General features: G+C 43.2%; 1 protein-coding gene across 2 annotated transcripts in view; it reads left to right on the top strand.

Moving 5' to 3' along the window:
- The window catches only part of EPHB1 (EPH receptor B1), a 428,052-nt gene that overhangs the window by 381,035 nt on the left and 26,065 nt on the right, over positions 1-20,952 (top strand). For both annotated transcript variants that reach the window (XM_030873427.2, XM_060298586.1), the window contains exon 12: positions 197-412. In XM_030873427.2, the coding sequence (XP_030729287.2) occupies positions 197-412 (216 nt within the window). The remainder of the gene's footprint in view (positions 1-196; positions 413-20,952) is intronic.

The raw sequence follows: 20,952 nt of genomic DNA, 5'->3' as shown, positions 1-20,952 counted from the left end.
GGTGGAGAGGACTGGATGGCTTTGAGATGTAATTTGAAGATGAAATCCACAAGACGGCAAGGAGAAGGCAGAGTGTTCAAGGAGAGGGAGGAGAATGGGAGTCGGAAGGGAGAAGGCAGTGGGGCCCTGGCACCTCAGCTTCTGCTTGACCACTGAAGCCCATCTTGATCTGGTTGCCCTTGGTGTCTTATTACAGCAAAATGATGGACAGTTCACGGTGATCCAGCTGGTGGGGATGCTGAGGGGCATTGTCGCGGGCATGAAGTACCTGGCCGAGATGAACTACGTGCACCGGGATCTGGCTGCGAGGAACATTCTGGTCAACAGTAACCTGGTGTGCAAGGTGTCTGACTTTGGCCTTTCCCGCTACCTCCAGGATGACACCTCAGACCCCACCTACACCAGCTCCTTGGTGAGTCCTTCTGTGTCTTCTCGGGTCAAAGTACGACAGGGGTGAAAGGTGGCTGCTCATGGCAGGGACCCATGACGGACCATACTGGGAGGGACTGGGACCAGAACTCATCTATCCACTGAGGGGAGCCAGATGCTGGGCGGACCATTCATCCAGGAGAAATTACAGTAGCTATTTGTCCAGGCAAGCATTGGGGCATAGGCTGTGAGAAAGGGTCGGTGTCTCCTCTGAAGCCATGCTGTTCCTGGCCCATGAAGAGGACATTTTGGAAAGGACGATTTGAGGGAATCCAAACATTTGGACAGTGGCATTGGAGACAGCTGTCAGCAGGGAGTGGGCTGCGGTTGGGTTGAGCACTGTGATACCAGGTAGACTCCTGGCCCTCTTCTCTTTCCCTATCACTTCCAGAAAGCCTTAAGTACCATCTACATGATAAGTACTCTCAAATTTGTATTTCTTGCTCAGCCTCCCTCTCTACAGCCCAAGCAGCTTAATCATCTGTGTCCAGCTGCCTAGTTCACACAATTCCCTTTAGAACTTTCACAGGTCCAAAATAGAGCTCTTGATTTACTCTCTAATTTCCCCTCCCCCATCTCTTCAACTCAGTGGTTGCACCATTCAACTAATGACTGAAACCTAGGAATCAGTCTTGAGTTCTCTCTGTGCTTCCCCATCCGTGTCCAATCCCTCAGCTACTCCTATAGGTTTCTATAAAGTCTGTCCCTTTCTTCCCACCTCTGCTGTGCACCCACCCTGTTTCTAAGCACCATTCTCTTTCACCTGGACTGTTACAGTGGCTTCCTAGTTAGTCTCCCTGGTTTCCTTTTGTCTTCTTACATCTATTCCCAACAACATCCAAAGTGATTGATCTTCCTACTTAACTACCTACCTATATTCCTTAAGCTTGCAGAAGCAATACATAATTATCATAAAAATCAAAACAAGACAGAGGAGAGGAAAGACTAACTCAGAACCTACAATTTCCTTGAAGCAAGTGTTGGTAAATTTTTCCTAAAGGGCCATATAGTAAATATTTTAGACTTTGCTGGCCAAGAGGCCAAATGAGTATATTATGCATATGATTATATAACCATTTAAAATGTAACCCTTTAAAAATGTATGAACACCACCTTTAGCCCATGGGCTGTAAGAAACCAGGTGACCTGCCAGATTTGGTACTTAGGCCATAGTTTACCAAGCCCTGTCCTGAAGCATCAGTTCCAACAATTAGGTGTGCCTGCTTTCACACTTTTCTCTTTGTTCAAAAATTTGAAAATTTTTATTTTATAGAAATGGGATCATACTATGCCTATTTCTCTGTGTCTTGTTTGTCTCTTGGGGATTCTTACAACAGGTTGCTGCTTTGAAAGTCTGTAAACATTCACACTCCATTAGGGATATACAGTGCCCATCTTCCAACATCCTCACCAGCATTGAAAGTAATCAATATTTTAAAATTTGCTAATCCAAAGGTGAAAAATCATACCTCATTTTGTTTTAATTTGCATTTTCAACTGACTGCTGGAGATATTACTGTCTTTTTGCACAGTTACTGGGATTCATGTTTCTTCTTTTGTTAATTATCTGTACATGTATTTACCTATTTTTCTATTGGGTTATTTTCTTGTTTCTTAGAAATTTATAGGAATTCTTTTTATGTAAGAGATGTTAACCCTTTTTCTGCCATATATGATACAATTAGTTCCTTCACCTTTTTCTGTACAAAAAAATACAATTCTTTTTTTTTTATTCAAAAGAATACAATTGTCCTTTTGATAGTGTTTATGATATCCTTTGGCTTGCAAAAGTGGTTCATATTCATTTAGTCAAAAATATCGATCTTTTCCTCTACTAATTGGATTTTCTGTTTTATTCTTAAAGTTCTCAGGGTTATAAAATGCCTTTTGAAGTGGGTTGTCCTATATCTAAGTAGTTAGTACACCTGAAATGTATTTATTTTTCCCAAGTTTTTAGTTTGAAAAATTTCAAGTGTACAGAGAACTTGATAGAATTTTGCAAAAGACAGCCATATTCTCACCACATAGATTCTAGAATTATTATCTTGCTATGTTTGCTTTATCATATAACTATTTAATCCATCCCTCTGTCTATTCATCACTCCATCCTATTTTGTTGATGCATTTCCAGATAAGTTGCAGATATTAGTACACATCACCCCTAAATGCTTCAGCATACACATCTTTAATAAGAGTTAAATATTTGTTTATAGTTCTTTCCTTAATTAGGGTAAAATTTGCATATAAAGAAGTGCACAAATCGTAAGTGTACACTTACAGAGTTTTAACAAATGCATGCAACTGTGTGACCCAAAATCCTATCAAGATAAAGAACATTGTCATCATACCAGGAAGTTCCCTCATGTCCCTCCCCTGCCCCACACCCAGAGGCACCCACTGTTCTGATTTTTTTTCTACCGTAGGTTTGTTTTGCCTGTTCTTGAACTTCACATAAGTGGAATCAGGATGTTCTTTGTGTCTGGCTGCTTTCTCTTAGCATTCTGTGTGTACGATTCATTCCTATTGTTGTGTGCAGAAGTAGTTTGTTCTTATTTACTGTAGCATTCCACTGTTTATTTATCCATTCTCTTGTTGATAGACACCAGGGCTATTCTCAAATATGTTTCTGAATATGTGTTAGGACATATATTCTTACCCTGTTTTCATACAGGTGAATAGATAATTATACCAACACCATTTATTGAAGGTATTTTCCATATTTTATTGAATCACATGTCATCCTTGTCATATGTTAAGTTCCTTACATAAACTATGTTTTGATTCTCAAATCTGCTCCATTAATCAACTTAAATTCTTATTCCCAACCATATTGTTCTAATTATAGTAACTTTATCAGAAGTTTTACTATATGATTACAAGAATTTTAGCAAGAGTTTTACTGTTTGGATAAAGTAAGTTATTCTTCATTCTTCTTTTAATAAAAGTTCTTGGCTCTTTTCAAATATCTTTTTTTTTTTTCAATTTAAGATCACTCTGTCTGGTTCCAAAACATGCAGTGATACATATACACTCACATATGGATTTTGAATGCAATTCTACTCTACATTTGGAAGGACTAACATTTTAATGACCCTGAGTCACCTAAATTATAATGTGAGTCAAACATACAATCTCTATATGTCTTACATTGAAAGTTTCTTAAGTGAAATATTCTCCACATTACTTTCCTGCACACATTATTTAGATCATTTGCTGTGATTTTGTGTTTCTTCTAAATGGTGAAGCTTATAAACTAAACCTAACAGCTTTCAGGATCCTTCACATTTTATCATATTATTCTTCCATGTTTTGCCTTTTATTCAAAATAGAGAAAATTATCATGTTTGCTGATTAAACTATTGATATTTCTAAAATTTCTAAATATGCAATTTATTCACATGAAAAATATTTATTGATCATCTGCTATGTGCCAATCCTGAGCTACAAGCTAGAGGCACAATTAGGATTGAAAAGAGGCAGCATTACTATTCTCACATTACTCACATTCGAATGAGGAAAAGGAAGATTAATCAGACACATACACAAATAAGTGCATAATTGCCAGTTGAGATAAGAGCCACTGTGTTCTGTGAGAGCATGAAGAAAATAATAAATAAGAAAAATAGCCTGACTAGATCTAGGGGAATTAAAGGCTTCCAGAGGAGATGGTGCTCCAGCAGAGATTTGAAGAATAAGTCACCCAAATGAATGGGGCAGGTTAGAGCACTGAGAAACATAAGCAGCACATACAAAGGCTCTGTGTCAAGAGGGAAGGTGGAATTTTAGAGGAGCTGAGAGAGGACTCCTGTGCTTGGCATTTGGAGAAAGAAGGGAAAGTGACCAAGGAGGTCAGCAGTAGTTACATAGGACAGGGCCTCCTAGATGCTTGTGATGGAATTTACCTCCTTAGAGCAATGAGAATTCATTCAAGGGCTCTGTGTGGGGTGGGGGTGGGTGGTGGGAGGGGTGTACACAGATGCACACACATGACCCAAAGGTGATGAATTTGCATTTTAGAAAAATAACCTGGTTTTTCTCTTGCTTTTCCTTCCCAATATTTTCCCTCCCTTCTTTATAAACAAAACAAACAAAAAAACTTTCTTGGTTTTCTTCCTTCTTTCTTTCATCCAAAAGTCATTTGGCAAGCCCAGTCAAGGTAGATGTCCTGATCTGGAGAGGCAAGCCCTAGCAGGGATCAGGACCCACGGGTGAGGGGGCTGGAAGGTCAGCACTATTGGAAGATTAGCTATAGACAGGGATATTGAGAAATATATTGGAGACAATGGGACCTTTTGGTAAAGGAGGTACAAATATGGAAAGCATGAAAGCTAGAATGAATTATGTGATGTTGAATTGGAATTGGAGGTATCTGTGAGAACTTGTGGTTTTCAATATATAAGGAGATAGAGAAATAAATAAGAGCTGAGAGTGCCTGTACACAATGGTACCTGTGTAGCAAAAAGTACACCTGGCACTCATATCTTGAATTCTGTATTCTCTTCTACTACTAAAAGCACCCAGGACTCATTAGAGAAATGGCCCCTTCCAAGGGCCTGGGTAGGAGTATTAGATGAGCCCAGTACATCTTTATGTGCCAGAAGGTAAGAAAGTACTCAAAGAATGATGGGAATATGTCAAAAGTACACAATACCCAGCTTAAAGGGCTTCAATGTCCAAATATAGTATAAAATGAACTTCAAAATATATACTGATGGTAACAGATTATAACCTATTGAATAAGATAGTAACTATGGAGTCCACACTGATATGAATATGAATGAGTAAATAAGAGAAGATAAAGCTTTTCCCAATAGTGGAAAGAATGGTGTTATTAGAAAAATCACTATTTGGTGACCATAAGATTAATAGTTAAGAAACATGTTGATACCTGGGGTGAAACGAGAGAGAATGGGGACTTTACATAGCCTCAAAGTATTTCCCCCCAAATATTAATAACATAAAGGGAGAAAGTAAGTTTACAGAGAAGTCTGGTAATACCATCTGAATCAAAGATTAGAGTTCACACCACCAATAACAGACATTGTGTGCCACTGAGAGTATGCAGTGAAAGAACATAGCATTTCAGATACTCTGTTCAAAATGTATAACTTGTATCTTATCATGAGGAAAAATCAGACTAATTAAAATTGAGATACATTCTATTAAATGACTAACCTATGATCTTAAAATTTCAAGGTCATGAAAGTTGAGCAGACTGCCAACTGTTCCAGATTGAAGGGCATTAGAGAGGCATGATAAGCAGGTAATATTTACATATGATCCCTAAGAGGGCATTTCTGTGACAGTTGTTAAGAATTTGAATGGAGTATCTGGATGAAGAGTGTATAGGCATTCTTTGTAGTATTCTTGAAACTTTTCTAGACATTGAAACTGTCTCAGAATAAAATATTTTTTAAAAACATTTACCCTGGCTGAAGTGTAGAGGACAGATGGGGGAGGCAACAGTAGAAGCAAGATGGTCAGTGGAGTGAATGAAGCCCAGGGGGATCAGGGGAGAAACATGGAAAAGACTTGAGAGTGGGTGATGCTTAGGGGTGAGGGTAACAGAGGTCCAAGGATGACACCTGTTATCTGGACTGTGTCTCTGGATGGATGATGGTGCCATTCTCTGAGAATGGAGATTCTGGAAAGGAACTGGTTGGAGGAATAGAAGGATTGAGAGTAAACTGTGGGTTTAGTTTAAAGCAGAGTCTCTCAAATTTTGGTGAGTATCAGGTTTACCTGGAGAGCTAATAAGGAAAACAGAGGAACAGACTCATGAAGTTGAATAGAGTCTGGGCCTTGGCATTTTCACCAATATTTCCCAGATGATTCTGTTACAAAATTTGTAAGACACTTGTTTAGAATATTTTGACTTTTATGTGCTGGTAGGATATCTAAGTAGAGCTGCTGAACAGGCAGCTGGAAATCTGGGTTTGGAGCATGGAGGAGAAGTCCAAATGACGATGTGTATTTAGGAGTCATCAGCATAAAGACAAGAATCAAAACAGGGGGTGTAAATGCACTTGACTTGGAAGAGATAGAGTGGGCAAAGGACCTCATTCTGAGCATGAAGAAGCCCAACATTGACCAATACAGATGTCTGTAAAGCAGGAAGCATGGATGTCCAACTGTTCCTTTCCTCCAGAGAGGCAATTACTAAGAATTTGCTGTAAATCCTACCCCCTCACTTTGCAGAGGAGGGATCGAGGCCCAGAGTGGTCAAATGAGTTACTCAGTCACATAGGTTGTCAGTGCAGCTTTGGCCCTTCAGTTCAGGTTTCCGGACTCTGAATCCAGTGCTTGGGACACCATGGCTTCCTCTCTGGCCCCACAGTGTGCCAGACTCCCTGCTCAACTTGGGTCATTTGTGATATCCCAGAAAGCCTATTTCTCTTTCTTTCTTTCCCCTTTTCTTCCCAAAAATCCAGCAAAGGATTGTCATCTTTGCCAAATGGCTCTGCTGGCCTTTGGGCAATACACACAGAGGTCAGGCCATATTGCATTGCCCCCACTCCACCTTCAGGCAGAGGTGGGCCGGCTGTTAACTTTCATTTATCTATTGATTTCTTTTCAGCTCTACTTCTTTACATTTTTTTTTATGGTTACTCTAGGATTTATATATATAAACACAAATATAAATAGTGACTTTTTCTCTGTTTGCTTTCAAGATTTTCTCATTATCTTTGGTTTTTAGCTTGACTATGATGTGCCTGGTCATACCTTTCTCCCCTAATTTATCTTGTTTGAGATCCTATCAGCTTCTTAAATCTGTAAATTTATGTCTTTTACTATTATTGGGGAATTTTTCAGCCACAATTCTTCAAATATTATTTCCTGTCCCCTTTTCCCTCCTTCTAGGACTACAATTACTTATGTGTAAAACTTGTGAAATTGTCCCACAGGTTCCTGAGGCTCTGTTCATTACTTTCCCCATTTTTTCTTCTCCCTTTCTCAGATCTATCTTTAAATTAATTGATTCTTTCATTTGCTATCTCCATTATTCTAAGAAAAGTCCCTCAAGAGACTTTTTTTTTGATATTGTATTTTTTAGCTCTATACTTTCTTATGAATCTTTCTTTTATACTTTCCAATTCTCAGCTGAGATGTCTTATTTTTTTTATTCATCATAAGCATATTTTTCTTTACCCCGTTGATCATAGCCATAATAGCTGCTCTTGTAAGTCTGGATCATCCTGGGATTGGCATCTTTTTTTCCAATGAAAATGGATCACATTTCTCTGGCTCTTTGTATGTCTAGTAGTTTTGGATTACATGTGTTGTGAGTGTTGTATATGTGATGTAGAGACTCTGAATTCTATTACACTGATCCAAAGAGTGTTGCTCTTTTTGATTTAGCAGGAAATTAACATGTTATACTCAACCTGCAGACTCTGTCATGTCTGCAGTGGGCAACAGCTCAGATTTCAGTTCCTGTGGTTTTCAATCTGTCTTATACTTGCATGGTTTAGGAGTCAGCCAGAGAACTGGCAAAAGTTTATACCCAGAATTTGGAATCCCATTTCCCTGGTTCTCTTGTGTCCAGGGATTCTTTCCCAACTCTCTAGCATCCCTGATTATCCAGGACTCCTTCACTTGGTTTCTCCAGCCAGAAAGAAGGTAGGTTTTTCCACTAGAGTTTTAGCCATTGGGTGGACAGCTGCCCCCAGGGCAAAACTGCAAAAAGTAAAACTCACCTCATGCTGCTCAGTTTCTGGAACCTTCAGGTAGCTTTTCCTTTCTTTTCTTTCTTCTTTCCTTTTCTCTTCTCTTGTACTTTGTTGTTATTTGCTGGAGAGTCTGTTTGTTAGAAGCATACTCCTCCACATCAAAAGTGGAACCTTCAGCCTATTACCATAATCAGCAGGTCTGCAAGACAGCCCTTAAGCCTGCTTTACTCTATCTTAAGTTCCTTATTCATGCAGTTCTTTCAAGATCTTTTAAACATCGACACCTTCTAATACATCTTGTTTTACTTTATAGGTGGAGACCTCAGTCGTAGCTATTAAAGTTTTCTAGTTTTTCCTACTAGGCCCTCAGTTTTCATCTCTTATTCTGTCTTAATTCTCCAACATACTTCCCCCAGGTCTTCCTTCTCTATTTTAAATTGCTATTTCTAGCCCCAAGAGCATTTCCTTCCCATCAGGCTCCTGGAATAATGAACAGATAGAATTTGCTCCTTTGTGCTTTTCTATGACTGGAATAAACCCACTAAAATAAGGAGGAGTTCTGTACTGCTCCTAACATTCCAGACAGACAGATCAGTGAGCTGGGCTGGGCTCTAATACCTGTACAATTTATATAACTTTCTTTTTGGCAGGTGTATTTCTGAATACTGTTATGGGTGTTCAAAATAACATTTCTACGTGTCTTAGTCTGCTCAGGCTGCTCTAACAAAATATCATAGGCTACATGGCTTAAATAACAGACATTTCTTTCTCACAGTTCTGGAGAAACTGGAGGCTGGGAAGTCCAAGATCAATGTGCTGGCAAATTTAGTTCCTGGTTGGAGCCCTCTTACTGGCTTGCAGATGGTCGCCTGCTTGTTGGGTGCTCACACGGCAGAGAGAGATAGAGACAGAGAGAGGCAGAGACAGAAACAGAGAGAGCAACAGCTCTGGTCTCTTTTCCTCTTCCTGTAAAGACACTAATCCCATCACAGGGGCCCCACCCTCATGACCTCCTCTAAACCCAATTACCTCCCAAAAGGCCCAACCTCCAAACTGGGGGTTAGGGCTTCAACATATGAATTTTGAAAGGACACACTCATTCAATCCATAACACCATGTTTGTGTTAAAGACCAGTGCTCAGTGTTTGACTTCACAGGTAACATTCTGGTTATTACTGGTCCTGTCTCCTGTTACCAAGGGAAAAAAAGGCACACATATCAGGGAAAGTGCCACATCTTTGTTTAACTCTGCATTTGGGGCTCACATACACATTCACAAAACTGACCTTAGCCCTTTCTCAGCTCACACTGGTGGAGAGAACCCCAACAGGGTCCCACAAGCCCTCTCTGCATGGCAGCTTTCTGCTGGTTAAGTCAAAAGCTCTGCTCCAGCATGCCTTGCTTTCTTTTCTGATCAGTAGGAAGAGGCCCCATCCGGTCCCTTTGTGAGCAAAATCTTTGCTTCTTCCTATTCAGCCAGGTTCCTTCTGCTAAAGTAGTGTTAACTTTCCCATCCTTCAAAGCCCCAGGCTGTCTCTCTGAGAAGTCTCTGGCCTTGCCCATGCCTTCCCTCAACGCTGCTCCCGGCAGACCTCCGTATTTTATCCTGAAGTGCACTCTGTCTTCAAGGCGCCTCTGATCTCCCCCAGCCCCTTCCCCTTTGCTCCTCCTGACTCTCAGCCCTCCTGTCTCAGTCCCCGGCTCCTCCCACACCCGGTGTTTTTGCACTTCTGAGGCTCCCTTCCTTCCAAGCCTGCCTGTGCCTCCCTCCTCTTTGCTTTCTCTGTTCTAATGTCTGCTGATGTTCCCTGCCCCCTCTGTCCCCCTCTGGGGAACCTCAAATAGAGCTGCTTCTTGGGCATCTGCCCCTCCTGGCAGGAAGCAGAAGCCATTTTCTCAGGCGATTCACCAGCCGCTCCTTGTCCTGCCTTGATCTCTGTGCCTGCCCAGCTCTCCCTCACATACTGCCCTCACTTCCCTCAATGACTGCCTGGACCAGCTCCAGGAGAGCTCAGCTGGTCTTTCCTCTAGAAACTGCCCCATCTGCATTAGACTCATTTCTTGAGCTGCCCCAGGGGCACTGGACACGGAGGGTCCATCCTCCCCATGGGACAAGGGTCAGACTGTCCCGCAGGGACATCTCTGCGAGCACCTGTCCCACTGGCTCGTCCTGAACCTGCCGGGGAAACCAGGCCTGCCCCGCACGTGCTCTACAGAGGTTCTTGTTCCCCTGTGATGAATTTCAGTCACCCTGTCACCATGGAGGCAGGACCCTGTCTCATCCTCCCCCATTATTCCCATGAATTATTGTCTCAGCTGCAGCCTCCAATTTCACCATGTTTCTGGGAGGGAGCATCCATTCTAGCCACAATCGATTCCCTGCTGAAGTCTCCAGGGCCTTTCCTTTCACAAAAAAATTGACCTTTATTCCATGATATTATGCTGCCCATGTCTTCAACAATGTGGGCTGGGAAGGTGGCAAAATATCCCTTCTAGAAGTCTCTCCCACTCTGGGGTAGCAAAATACTTCTATGGTAGGAAGATGCAGGATTTAGTTTCAAACTATGCTCTATAAATTTGTCCTTTGGTCTCCTCATCCATAAGATGGGATTTGGAAGAATTGTCAGATTCATATGACCCCCTGTGATAAACTGGAAACAACCCCTAATGTAGGTCCTGCCCTGGTCACAGCGTCTGTGATTATTGTGGGTGCTGCCACCAGTGCATCCCGGGCTCTCGGAATCCATACCCCATGGCGACAGACACCCAGGTATACATTTTCAAGGCTAACTGATAAAAAAGATTGTGACTTTCCCTCTTCCTACTCACTCCAAAACAGAAAACAATAAAGCAGAGAGCTTCCAGAAGCCCAGGATATTTTGTGAATATTTTGATATTCACAAAGGAGAACAGGGCCCTTGTGACAGGATCCCCATGGAAGAATTTTGAAGAAGACTTCTCAGGAGAGAAGAGGGGAAAAGGCAGTTAAGATTATTGTGTCTAGGGAATTCCCTGGTGGTCCAGTCGTTAAGATTCAGTGCTTTCACTGCAGTGGGTCGGGTTCGATCCCTGGACCAGGGAAGTAAGATCCCACAAGCTGCAAGGCACGGGCAAAAAAAAAAAATAAAGGATTATTGTGTCCACTGAAACCCGTGGTTCTCACACTTCCCTGTGCCCCAGGATCCCCTGGAGAGCTAGGAAAGGGGAGGTTTCTGGGCCCTGCCCTCAGAGTTTCTGATCAGTAGGTCTAAGGTGGGGCCCAGGAATATGCATTTCATACAAGAACCCAGATAATGCTGATACCACTAGTGCTGGACTGCACTTTTAGCTTGACTGCACTGAAACTATTTTAGGGAGCATAATTCACTCACAAACCTGCATTGCAAGAAAGGTCAGTTATTTTTCAAAAATCAAAGTAAATCTGACACTGAGTCCCCATCCTGTCAGACTAGAAAGGAAAATGGATTTTCAGGCATCCTGGAGCGTTTCCTCTCTCCCCAAGCCCGAGGGATTATGCAGGTCCTGGGGCCACACTGGGGCACCATGTCTTTGCAGGAACTAGAGCCCCTCCGCCTCTGGCCCAGCATCACCTGTGTCTGATGAGGCAGGGAGGGCACAGCGCCCATAGGTGTCCCCACCACAGAGCCCCAAACCAGCATCTGTCTCCAGGTCTTGGAACCTCCATCTGACCCTGCCACTTAGCTCCCCCAATAACCCATTTCTCAGAATCTGAATCCCCGTCCTGCCCCATTCATCAGCTCTTTTGGAAAAAGAAAAAAAAAAAAAAAAGCAAAGTTGATTAAATCAGCCCTGAAGATCCCAGGGTTGTTTTTTGAGGAACTGAGGACATATCGATGATCATCCTCAGTCTTGAGGTTCTTCAGTGCCACAGCACCAAACACACATGAATTAACACCTCAGTCACTTTCATTGACATGGTTACCAGTGAAGTGGCTGCCCAGTAAACTGGAGTTCAACTCAGAGAGGGTATCTGGCATTGTGTTTGTCTACCCTCCATCTTCTACACGTAAATAAGGGCTTAAGGAAGGAAGGTCGTCCAGGGTGCCGGAGGGGCTCACCCATGTTTGGGATGGAGAATCTTTTTTCTCCAGGAACTTTTACTTGGGTGACTCAAAGAGGGGATCCACCGAGAAAAGACCAAGAGAGCCAAAGCCTCAGCCTTAGGGGCCCTCCCCCTTCCCCGTGCCAGGTCCTGACCCCGACCTGCACAGGGGAAGTGGGTGCCCCAGTCTGAGAACCCCTTTGCTTTGACACGTCTCGGAGGAGTGGCCGACCTGCATCCCTGTTCTCTGAACCAGCTGGGGACCGAGGGCAGGGCAGGGAGCGTAACCATCTCCCCGTCCAGGCTGCCCAGACTTTCTGTTCCACCAGGAGCCAGCAATGCTGTCCCTAGCCCTTGTGGGTGACAGATGGTTAGGGGGACTCTGTGATGAAGGTAGGAAGCCTCTGTGAACTTTCTTTAAAGCCTATGGTGAGTGGCTCCCACCAGCATCACACACATGGCATGCACGGGCATACACACAGGTACAGTGCAGTACACACACGTCGATACCCAAGCACAGAGACGGACAGAGAAACACACAGGCACCCGGGGCTACCTTGAGACAGGCACGTGCCTTCCCAGTTGCTGTGGGGCAAGGGCTAGGCTTTTCCTATCCTTACCACTGAGAAGTGAGTTCGACTGCTAGAGCACTGTTTTTTTGTTTTGTTTTGTTTTGTTTTTCTTATAATGTACTTAATGCTTAAAAGGTGCAAAGAAAGCAGAACATTATCTGAGATAATCCTTCCTGCAAGCCTTTGGGAAAAAGCCCCCTCTGTCTGCACTTTGCAGAAGTCGCTGCTGAGAAGGTTCATCCCTCTGCTTGATGGTTTGGGCTCAGGCTAGGAACTTGGTCCTTCCAAATGAGAAAGGTTTGCTGGCTTTCTGTCCAGTGACCCCAGGCCCAGTTTCACTTCTCCCCACCATTCTTGGCGGTTTTTACGTTTAAATCATACTTCTCCTCCCGGTCTGATCCCTGGCTTCCCTCAGGAGGCCGTTTTCAAATTGTGATTTCTCACTCTTCTTTCACTCACTGAGCTAGGGTGACAGGTTCTCTCTTGGGTGGATGGGAAAGTTTAGAGGGATGAAGACAAGCAAAGAAAAGAGGGGAGCCCCTTTAACTGCAGCTGGAATAAAACCGAGGCCCAGTCCCCCGGACATTCTCCCCCAGCATTAATTAAGCTGAGGGCAGAATCACTCAAATTCCACTCCAGTCACCCCACTCTGCCGCTCACATCACTCTTCTTCAGGCAGCCCTGCCCTCCCCTTCCACCGATATCTCTCCCTGGATCACTTTGTCACCAGATGCTCAGTTAGGGATATCAAGCCCTGACTGAAACGCCCTTTTGAAAAAGACTCAGCATAATTATGATTAGTGAGGCCAGTGTATTATTAGCATGAGTGGGATCGGATGGGATTTCAGAGCCTGAGCTAGCTCGTACCCTGGTGACTGGCGCAAGATCAGGGTCAGTTTTCCCGGCCAGCACATCTCTCTGCTCTGAGTGTGGTGTGTGGGGTCAATCAGGCAAAGCCCTCCTCCCTGTGTGCCTGTCATCATGCAGGAGGGGCCAGCCACCTGCAGGAGCATGCAGGTGCATGCAATGCCTCTACCAGCCATTCTCAGCCAATGCATATTTATTAAGCACCTACTGTGTGCAAAGCCCAGCAATGAACAAAACAGACGCTTCCTGAGCTCTTTGAAGTTCCTTCCTAGCAAAAAAGATGGACATTAAACAGCTGATGCAATTAACTATGTAATTACAATTGTTAGGTGCTATAATTACAATTGTTAGGTGCCATGGAGAAGCATATATCAAGCATGTATTGCATACCCTGAGGAAGGAACATCTGGGCCGAAACTCAGAGGTGTTCATTAGGGCAAGAGTACAGCCAGGAATCCATGGGAAGAGTCCCAGAGCTGGAGGCAGACTCTGCTTCCTCAGCAAGGACAGGGCGTGGAGGAGAGGAGGGTGCTGGGGACACTTGTGCACAAGCACAGATTGGGGAGAAGCAGCTGCCCAGTGGAAAAGGCTTTCAAAAGAGATGTTGCAGGAAATGGCGAGTAGAGATGAGTCAGGATCGTGGGGTAGGACTGTGTGAGCAGCCCACGTGGGCTCACAGTAGCTTTGCTCCAAGCTGTGAACTTCGAGGGCGGGGCGGGAGGGGGCTGTTGGCCAGGGGAGGTAGGAGAAGAGGAAGAACCGGAAATGAGACCCTGACCCAGGTCCTCAGGGAGTAGGCCTGGGAGCCCTGTGCAGACATGGAGGCTTGAACTGTGAGGGCACCTGGATTGAAGCACACCCAGCAGATGGTGGAGAGATTTTACCTTCTCAGCTGAGGTCCCAAAGAGTCAGTCAAGAAGTCAGTGAACCAATCAATCAAGGATCATTGATTCCTTGCAAGACCTCTGCTAGAGAAGGTCGTTATTTAATATGTTGATTGGCAGTAGTATCTGTAAATCACTCACTAAGATTTAAGCTCACTTTCCTGATTGGGTGCTTAGTAAATAAAAGTTTGGAGCCATGGCTTAGAGAAAAGAGAGATGGCTTTCAGCTGAGATGAGAGAAGGGGGTGGAGTAGATTCCCAGATGAATTGGAGGTGAACTAGGCAGTAAAACTGGGCACAGTAAAGGTACTCAGTAACCGTTTATAGGACGGATGGGTAAATGAATAAGGTTATAAGGGCTCAGAGGCTGAGGGTTTTCCGGAAAGAGGTAACATCAGGACGGAACAGGTCAGGAGGTCAGAAAGTAGTGTGCTTGCTGCTGACTCCCAGCTTGTAAACAGGCTCATCTGGCTGGTTTTGGGAAGAGGGTGTGCAGGCCGATAAAATCAAGGTGTGCTAGCCCTTGAAGGGCCCTGTTATCGGCTGCATCGTGTTCCCCCCATAAAAGTTACTTGAAGTTCTAACCCCTGTATCTGTGAGTGTGACCTCATCTGGAAATAGGGTCTTTGCAGATATAATTCAGGTTATGATGAGGTGGATTAAGGTGGGCCCTAAATCCAATGACTGGTGTCCTTTTAAGAAGGAGATCCTGGAGTCTTTGCAAATCTCCCTTTAGTTCTGCGGGCCTCCTCTGCATCATTAGAGAAGTTGGTACCAGGGGGTGGAGGTGCTCATCCCCTGCACCTAGCTTAATAGGGCCTTAAAGACCTGATAGGGCTTGACCTGTGAGCCCTGCACAGGGCTGAGCCTCTTCACAAAAAGAGGCCTCTGGGTCTAGCAAATCTCTAGAAGGCAAGGTGTTTATCCAAGGAAGCGACACCAGGCCCTTCAATCCAGTCCTCCGAGAGCACACGGAAACAAAAGCGATTTTTTAAAGACCCCAGTAGTTCAAAACCGGCCCTATTGAGGCTGAGCATATTACACCTCCTCTGGGAAAGCTGAATTTAAAAATGTGAAGGCAGCCAAGAAAGTCTCTTCCAGTGTAGTTTACAGATCCAGAGGTAAAAGAAAGAGTCAGAGTGTAAGCAAGAGAGAAAGAGAGAGCAGAGTGAGGCAGGGGGAGAGCTGATCAAAGGCCACTCTGCTCCCACTCGTTCCGCAGATACTCTAGCTGCTTGGGGCGGGGGGGATATGCGGGGAGGACTTTAGAGGGGAAGGTTTTATTTTAATCCTCCCACAAAAGCATTCAAGTAAACCCTTTCCCTGTGAGAAAGCGAGAGGGTATAAAACAGGAAGAGAAGATTCTCAGTGAAAAGATCCATGTAGACTTCTACTAATACTGCTCACTTAGAGAACACATGCCATCTGGGTGCTTGATAAAAAGAAAAAAAAAGGCATAAAGAAAAGTTCAAAGCCCATGGATTCAGCTTGTGAGTTGCAAGCTGCTCGCCTCTCCTCCTGGCAGATACTTTTTTGTCTTGGTCAGCAATGACTAGCTTTTCAAAGTGACCTGTCAGATCTTCGTTCCTTTCTTCTCTTGTCGGCCAAGGAGCTGAGCAGTGGGGAGAAGCGAGAGGAGGTGACCCAGGTGACAAGAGCAAGGCTGACCTTCTATTCATTAACCTTCTGAGAATTTTCTATTGAAATACAAAGCCTCAGCCCACTTGTGCCTGGGCCTGACCCAGCAGCTTCACATCTTGCTACTCCATGCCAGATGGGACAAGACACCTGCCTCGATCCATGCACAATTTTTTACTTCTTGTCTGTTAGAGGTGTATATTTTGGGAACATGCCCCAGGGCTCTGACCCATGACTTAGCCAGGAGTGGCCATGGGACCTTGATTTTAGGCCCCATCATTTTTTAAAATTTCTCCTTTGGAAGGGAATTTGGCATCCTCCAGGGATCGCAGAGGATGACAGAAAATCCAGGGAGGCTCCGTCTCCAGTTACCAAGCAATGTAAGTTCATACGCTTTTAAACCAACATCACTGATAAAACGGTATGAAGCAGCTTTGTAGTTAGATATTCTACCTGGAGAAATTAGAAGGGCAAAGGTTTTGTCAGGAAATGCTGTGGCAGGAGGGGGTAGAATGGGGTGAAAGTTTGGGGCAAAAGCCTGGACAGGGAGAGGGGCTGGTTCCTTAGCATCACCTTAAGATAGTTTATGTTCCTCCTAAATTACTTTTTTTCCTATTACACAAGCTATAGCTCTATTATTCTAAAATAATGATTAGTATTCTACAATAGCTCTCTATTAGAAAATTATTTTAGTTAATAAGACATCATTTAGGGCTTCCCTGGTGGTGCAGTGGTTGGGAGTCCGCCTGCCGATGCAGGGGACGCGGGTTCGTGCCCCGATGCGGGGGGGATCCCGCATGCCGCGGAGCGGCTGGGCCCGTGGGCCATGGCCGCTGGGCCTGCGTGTCCGGGGCCTGTGCTCCACGGCGGGAGAGGCCACAGCAATGAGAGGCTCACATACCGCAAAAAAAAAAAAGACATCATTTAAAACCCATTATTCAATTTGTTGTTGTTTATTTGTATTGGCTTTTGATATGCATTATTCTACCAGTAATCATTATCTTCAATGACAAACACACTAAACTCATTCTTTCCTTCATTTTTCAATGTTTTCATTTTCGCATTTCAAAAAATGTAGCAAACTCGGTCCAATAGCTCTAATGACAAACAACTCAATGCATAGAACTTCACAGTAGATAATTCTGAAGGGTGGTCCCCTCAGCATTTATAAGGACAAGGCTGGATTTTCAGCCAGAAAACATGACTTGAGTCCTGGCCAATTATTAACTTAGGGTGAAAGTCACTTTACCTCTCTGAGGCTCCATTCCATTATTTGTCAAATGGGAATAGGATATTATACTCGGTCTGTATCACATGGCTATTGTAGAGATCAAAGGAAAAATATTGAAAGTGCTTTAATAAATTTCTGAAGTCCTGTAAAATGTAACAAAATAAAAGTTACTATAAAAGCTGATGCAATAGAATAAATTATTCTTGATCTTAGTGAAATACTTTTACCTGATTTGGGGGGAAAGATCTGTTCCAATACAATTCCATTCAGTTAATAATGCAAGTGGTAGTAGCTTGCTTTGAACTCTAACCAATGTAATATAAGGAGAACAAACTTGGATGGCAATGAGACTGAACTACAAACCCTGGCTCTGCTACTAATACATTATGTAAACCGGGTGAGGTCTTTACTTTGTGAGCCTCAGTTTTCTAACCTGTAAAACGGGGATAAGAACCTACCTCTTAGTATGACTGTGAAAATTAGGTGATATTAAATATGTCAAGTGCCCAGCAGAGCAGCTGGCACCCAGTGGATCCTTGATAAATGTCCATTTGCTCTAGCCTTCTCTGAGATTCCTCATAAAAATGGAAATGGAAATAGAGCCTGTTCTCTTACAGTGCCGACTTCTTCAAGGTGAACTCACTCAATATGTGGTTGATAAATTGGGGAATGACATTGGTATAATGGTTCTCATATAACCTTTTTCTGGGATATTTATGTCCTAAAGCAATAAGGGGCAAGATTTCTTGCAATTAAAGAGAAAGCCTTAGCATCATAAGAAGACCTTAAGGAAAAAGTTGGAATTGACAGAAAAGCCTTTCTTTAGTGCAAGTAGTGGCTAGTTTAGTGGTTTCCAGAACCACTATATTTTCCACTCTGTTACCTGGTAAAGCTGAGATAAAAAATTGAGGAGACTATGAAAGCATGTCCTTTATGTTAAATTATAATTTTTTGGACAAAGAAGTCTATACTCTGGGTCAGATTTTTAATTTTAATGAATCTGATCTCTGTGAGATGGGAATGCCACCCCCTCTGACCCCCACCCAGGACCTATTTCTCCAAGGAGGAAGCACAAAATCCAGGGTTTTGGTTGCAAAGGATTGACTGACTTACGTAAAGGCAGGTTTTAATTTACCTGTGTTGCTAGTTTTATTAGGATTGTTGTGTTTTTGTTACATTTGGGTGGTCTTCTCCAAATGCAATTTTGTCCCTTAGTCTCTGTTATTTTATTGTGCAATTTTGCAGAATGTGAGGTTTTTAAAATATATAGCATTATAGCAGAAAGCCTGTATTAGGAAATTAGAGTCCATTCAGTCACCTACAGGAAGCATATGCTCCATTTAGGTATAATAAATAGTTGAACCATCACTAGGCCTAATCATTTGAGACAGGGAATATTTTTAGAATTTTTAATAAGATCAAAATGAAAGCAATTATGTTAGAATATATATGTGAGTCAAAGGAAAGGAAAAAATGTGAGTCACTAGAATGCCTTTCAACGCATGTGATTGATAACGTCAGCTTCACATCCTAGAGTTTATAAGAACTGGGTCAGGGCCCTGCTGGGGTGATGGGGAAACCTAGCCAGGCTCCAGACCACCACCCAGCTTCAATCACAGAAGCTCCTCTCTTCTCTGTTTTAGATTGAACTTACACTGAGGTTTCCTTTCAGACAAGGGTTTTTGAAGACTATAAGTCATTAAATGTGATGACAATGGGTCATTTGCAGTCAATATTTCTGTCCCACCAATTGTCCTTTATCCAGGCCTAGAAGAGACTCTACAGATCATGACCAATGTTGGTCTTTAAGGAAGATTCAGAAAAATTTTATTACATTTCAAGAACTTCAAAGCTAGGATATTGTCCATATTGCACTTTCTTCACTGCCTGCATTTGAAGTCATGGTAAAAATGCTTTCCAAAAAAAAAAAAAAAAAATGCTTGGGGCACTCCTCTCCTCACTGGCTTCTCTGTAAGAACAACTTCAAAAGGAAATGCCATTGCTTGGTCAGAGAATTCCTTTAGATACCTGATCATTTGAAAAGGAGATTTTTAAGAACTTTTTATTTGGATAAAATTTCCCCCCCAAATTTTAACGAAGACAACTATACTATGGTAAGATTTTTAATTTTGTCCAAACCAATCTCTAGGAGGAGTGACTGCCTTCCAGGACCTGTGTTCCAGGGTCTAGTCTTAATCCTCATGTCCCTTCAGTCTCCTTCAGTCTGGAATATTTCCACTGTCTTTCTTTGTCTTTGATGACATTCACATTTTTTTTTTTAAGAGTACATTCTTTTTTCATTAATAGAACATTCTTCCTTTGAGGTTTTCTGGTATTCTTCATAATTAGATTCAGGTTCTACATTCTTGGCCACAGTCTTACATTAAGTGATATGTGTCCTTCCTAAGGTATCATATCTCAAGACACAGGATGTCCATATAACCCCTCAATGGACGTACTGATCTTGATCACCCAATCAAGGTTTGCTCCAACTTCTCCAATGTATATTTACACGTAATATATATTACATATTGTTTTCTCTTGTAACTGATAAGCAGTCTCTGGGAAGACAGTTAGGCTATGTAAATATCCTGTTCTTCATCAAAATCCCTCCTCCCCCTTCCCCAGTTTTAGCATCCACTGATGATTCTTATCTGAACCAGTCAGTACTACCATGGCTGCCAAATGACCTTTTCCAACTCCAGCCAGCAGGCCAGCACTTGTCATTGACAAGAGAATATTTTGGATGGTAGTTCCATAACCCAATAAAATGGTTTTTTGTCTTGCTTGGAAATTCAACCTAATAACATTCTGAAAATCACACTCTCTATGATTTTTATCTGAGAACTTTTGGAATGACCTTTGGCTAAAAACATTAAGATTCTCATCTGTCCCCAGGTTGCCAATCCCTGTTTTAGGTTATGACCTTTCAGACTGGTCTTGTCCCATCACTGTGCCCACACCTTTGATCTAAATAGTCTGATTTACTTGAAGGGAGGTCAGATGAGGAAGTTAGGCAGACAAGCTCCAATCTGTCGCACAGATATGCTGGCTCATTAATTCCTGGTTCTCTGCCTCGTGGCTGCTCTGCTCCAGAGCTAGGATGCCCTGCCCTCTACCTCCTCCATGTCCTAACCTCACCCATCCTTTGCCACAGGTAGTAAAATACAGACCTGGAGGGCTCAGAAATGTGAAAGTCTGAGAGGCCTCAAGAGATACTGAAATGTTCCTACAGGATATAGAGCCACTGGGAGGCTCTCCAGCAAGCCCAGATGAGCAGTCTCTGCTTACCATGTGCAGAGGCCACAGATCTTGGGAAGTTGTGAGAGCTTCTCTTGACTTGTGGTTGAGGATTATCACCTGAAACTTTTAGTCTCCTATAAAACACTGGGTTCCCAGGCCTTGGGAGACCATGGATCTGGTGGAAATGGGAATTATTTTGGAGGGGCTCACAGTTCACCAGCCCCAGATAAAATGGGTTCTGAACTCTCTGAAGAGAGAGTCTTAGACTTCAGCAGGGGATGCTTCCATGACTCTCACAATTCCAGAAAATTCTGGAACAGAGGCCTGGCAGTTCTAGACAGAGCTTCAAGGCTAT

This window comes from Globicephala melas, chromosome 4, assembly GCF_963455315.2.
Source record: "Globicephala melas chromosome 4, mGloMel1.2, whole genome shotgun sequence".
Taxonomy (NCBI): Eukaryota; Metazoa; Chordata; class Mammalia; order Artiodactyla; family Delphinidae; genus Globicephala; species Globicephala melas.
The sequence above is the reverse complement of the archived record's forward strand: the minus strand, read 5'-3'. Positions and strand labels throughout refer to the sequence as shown.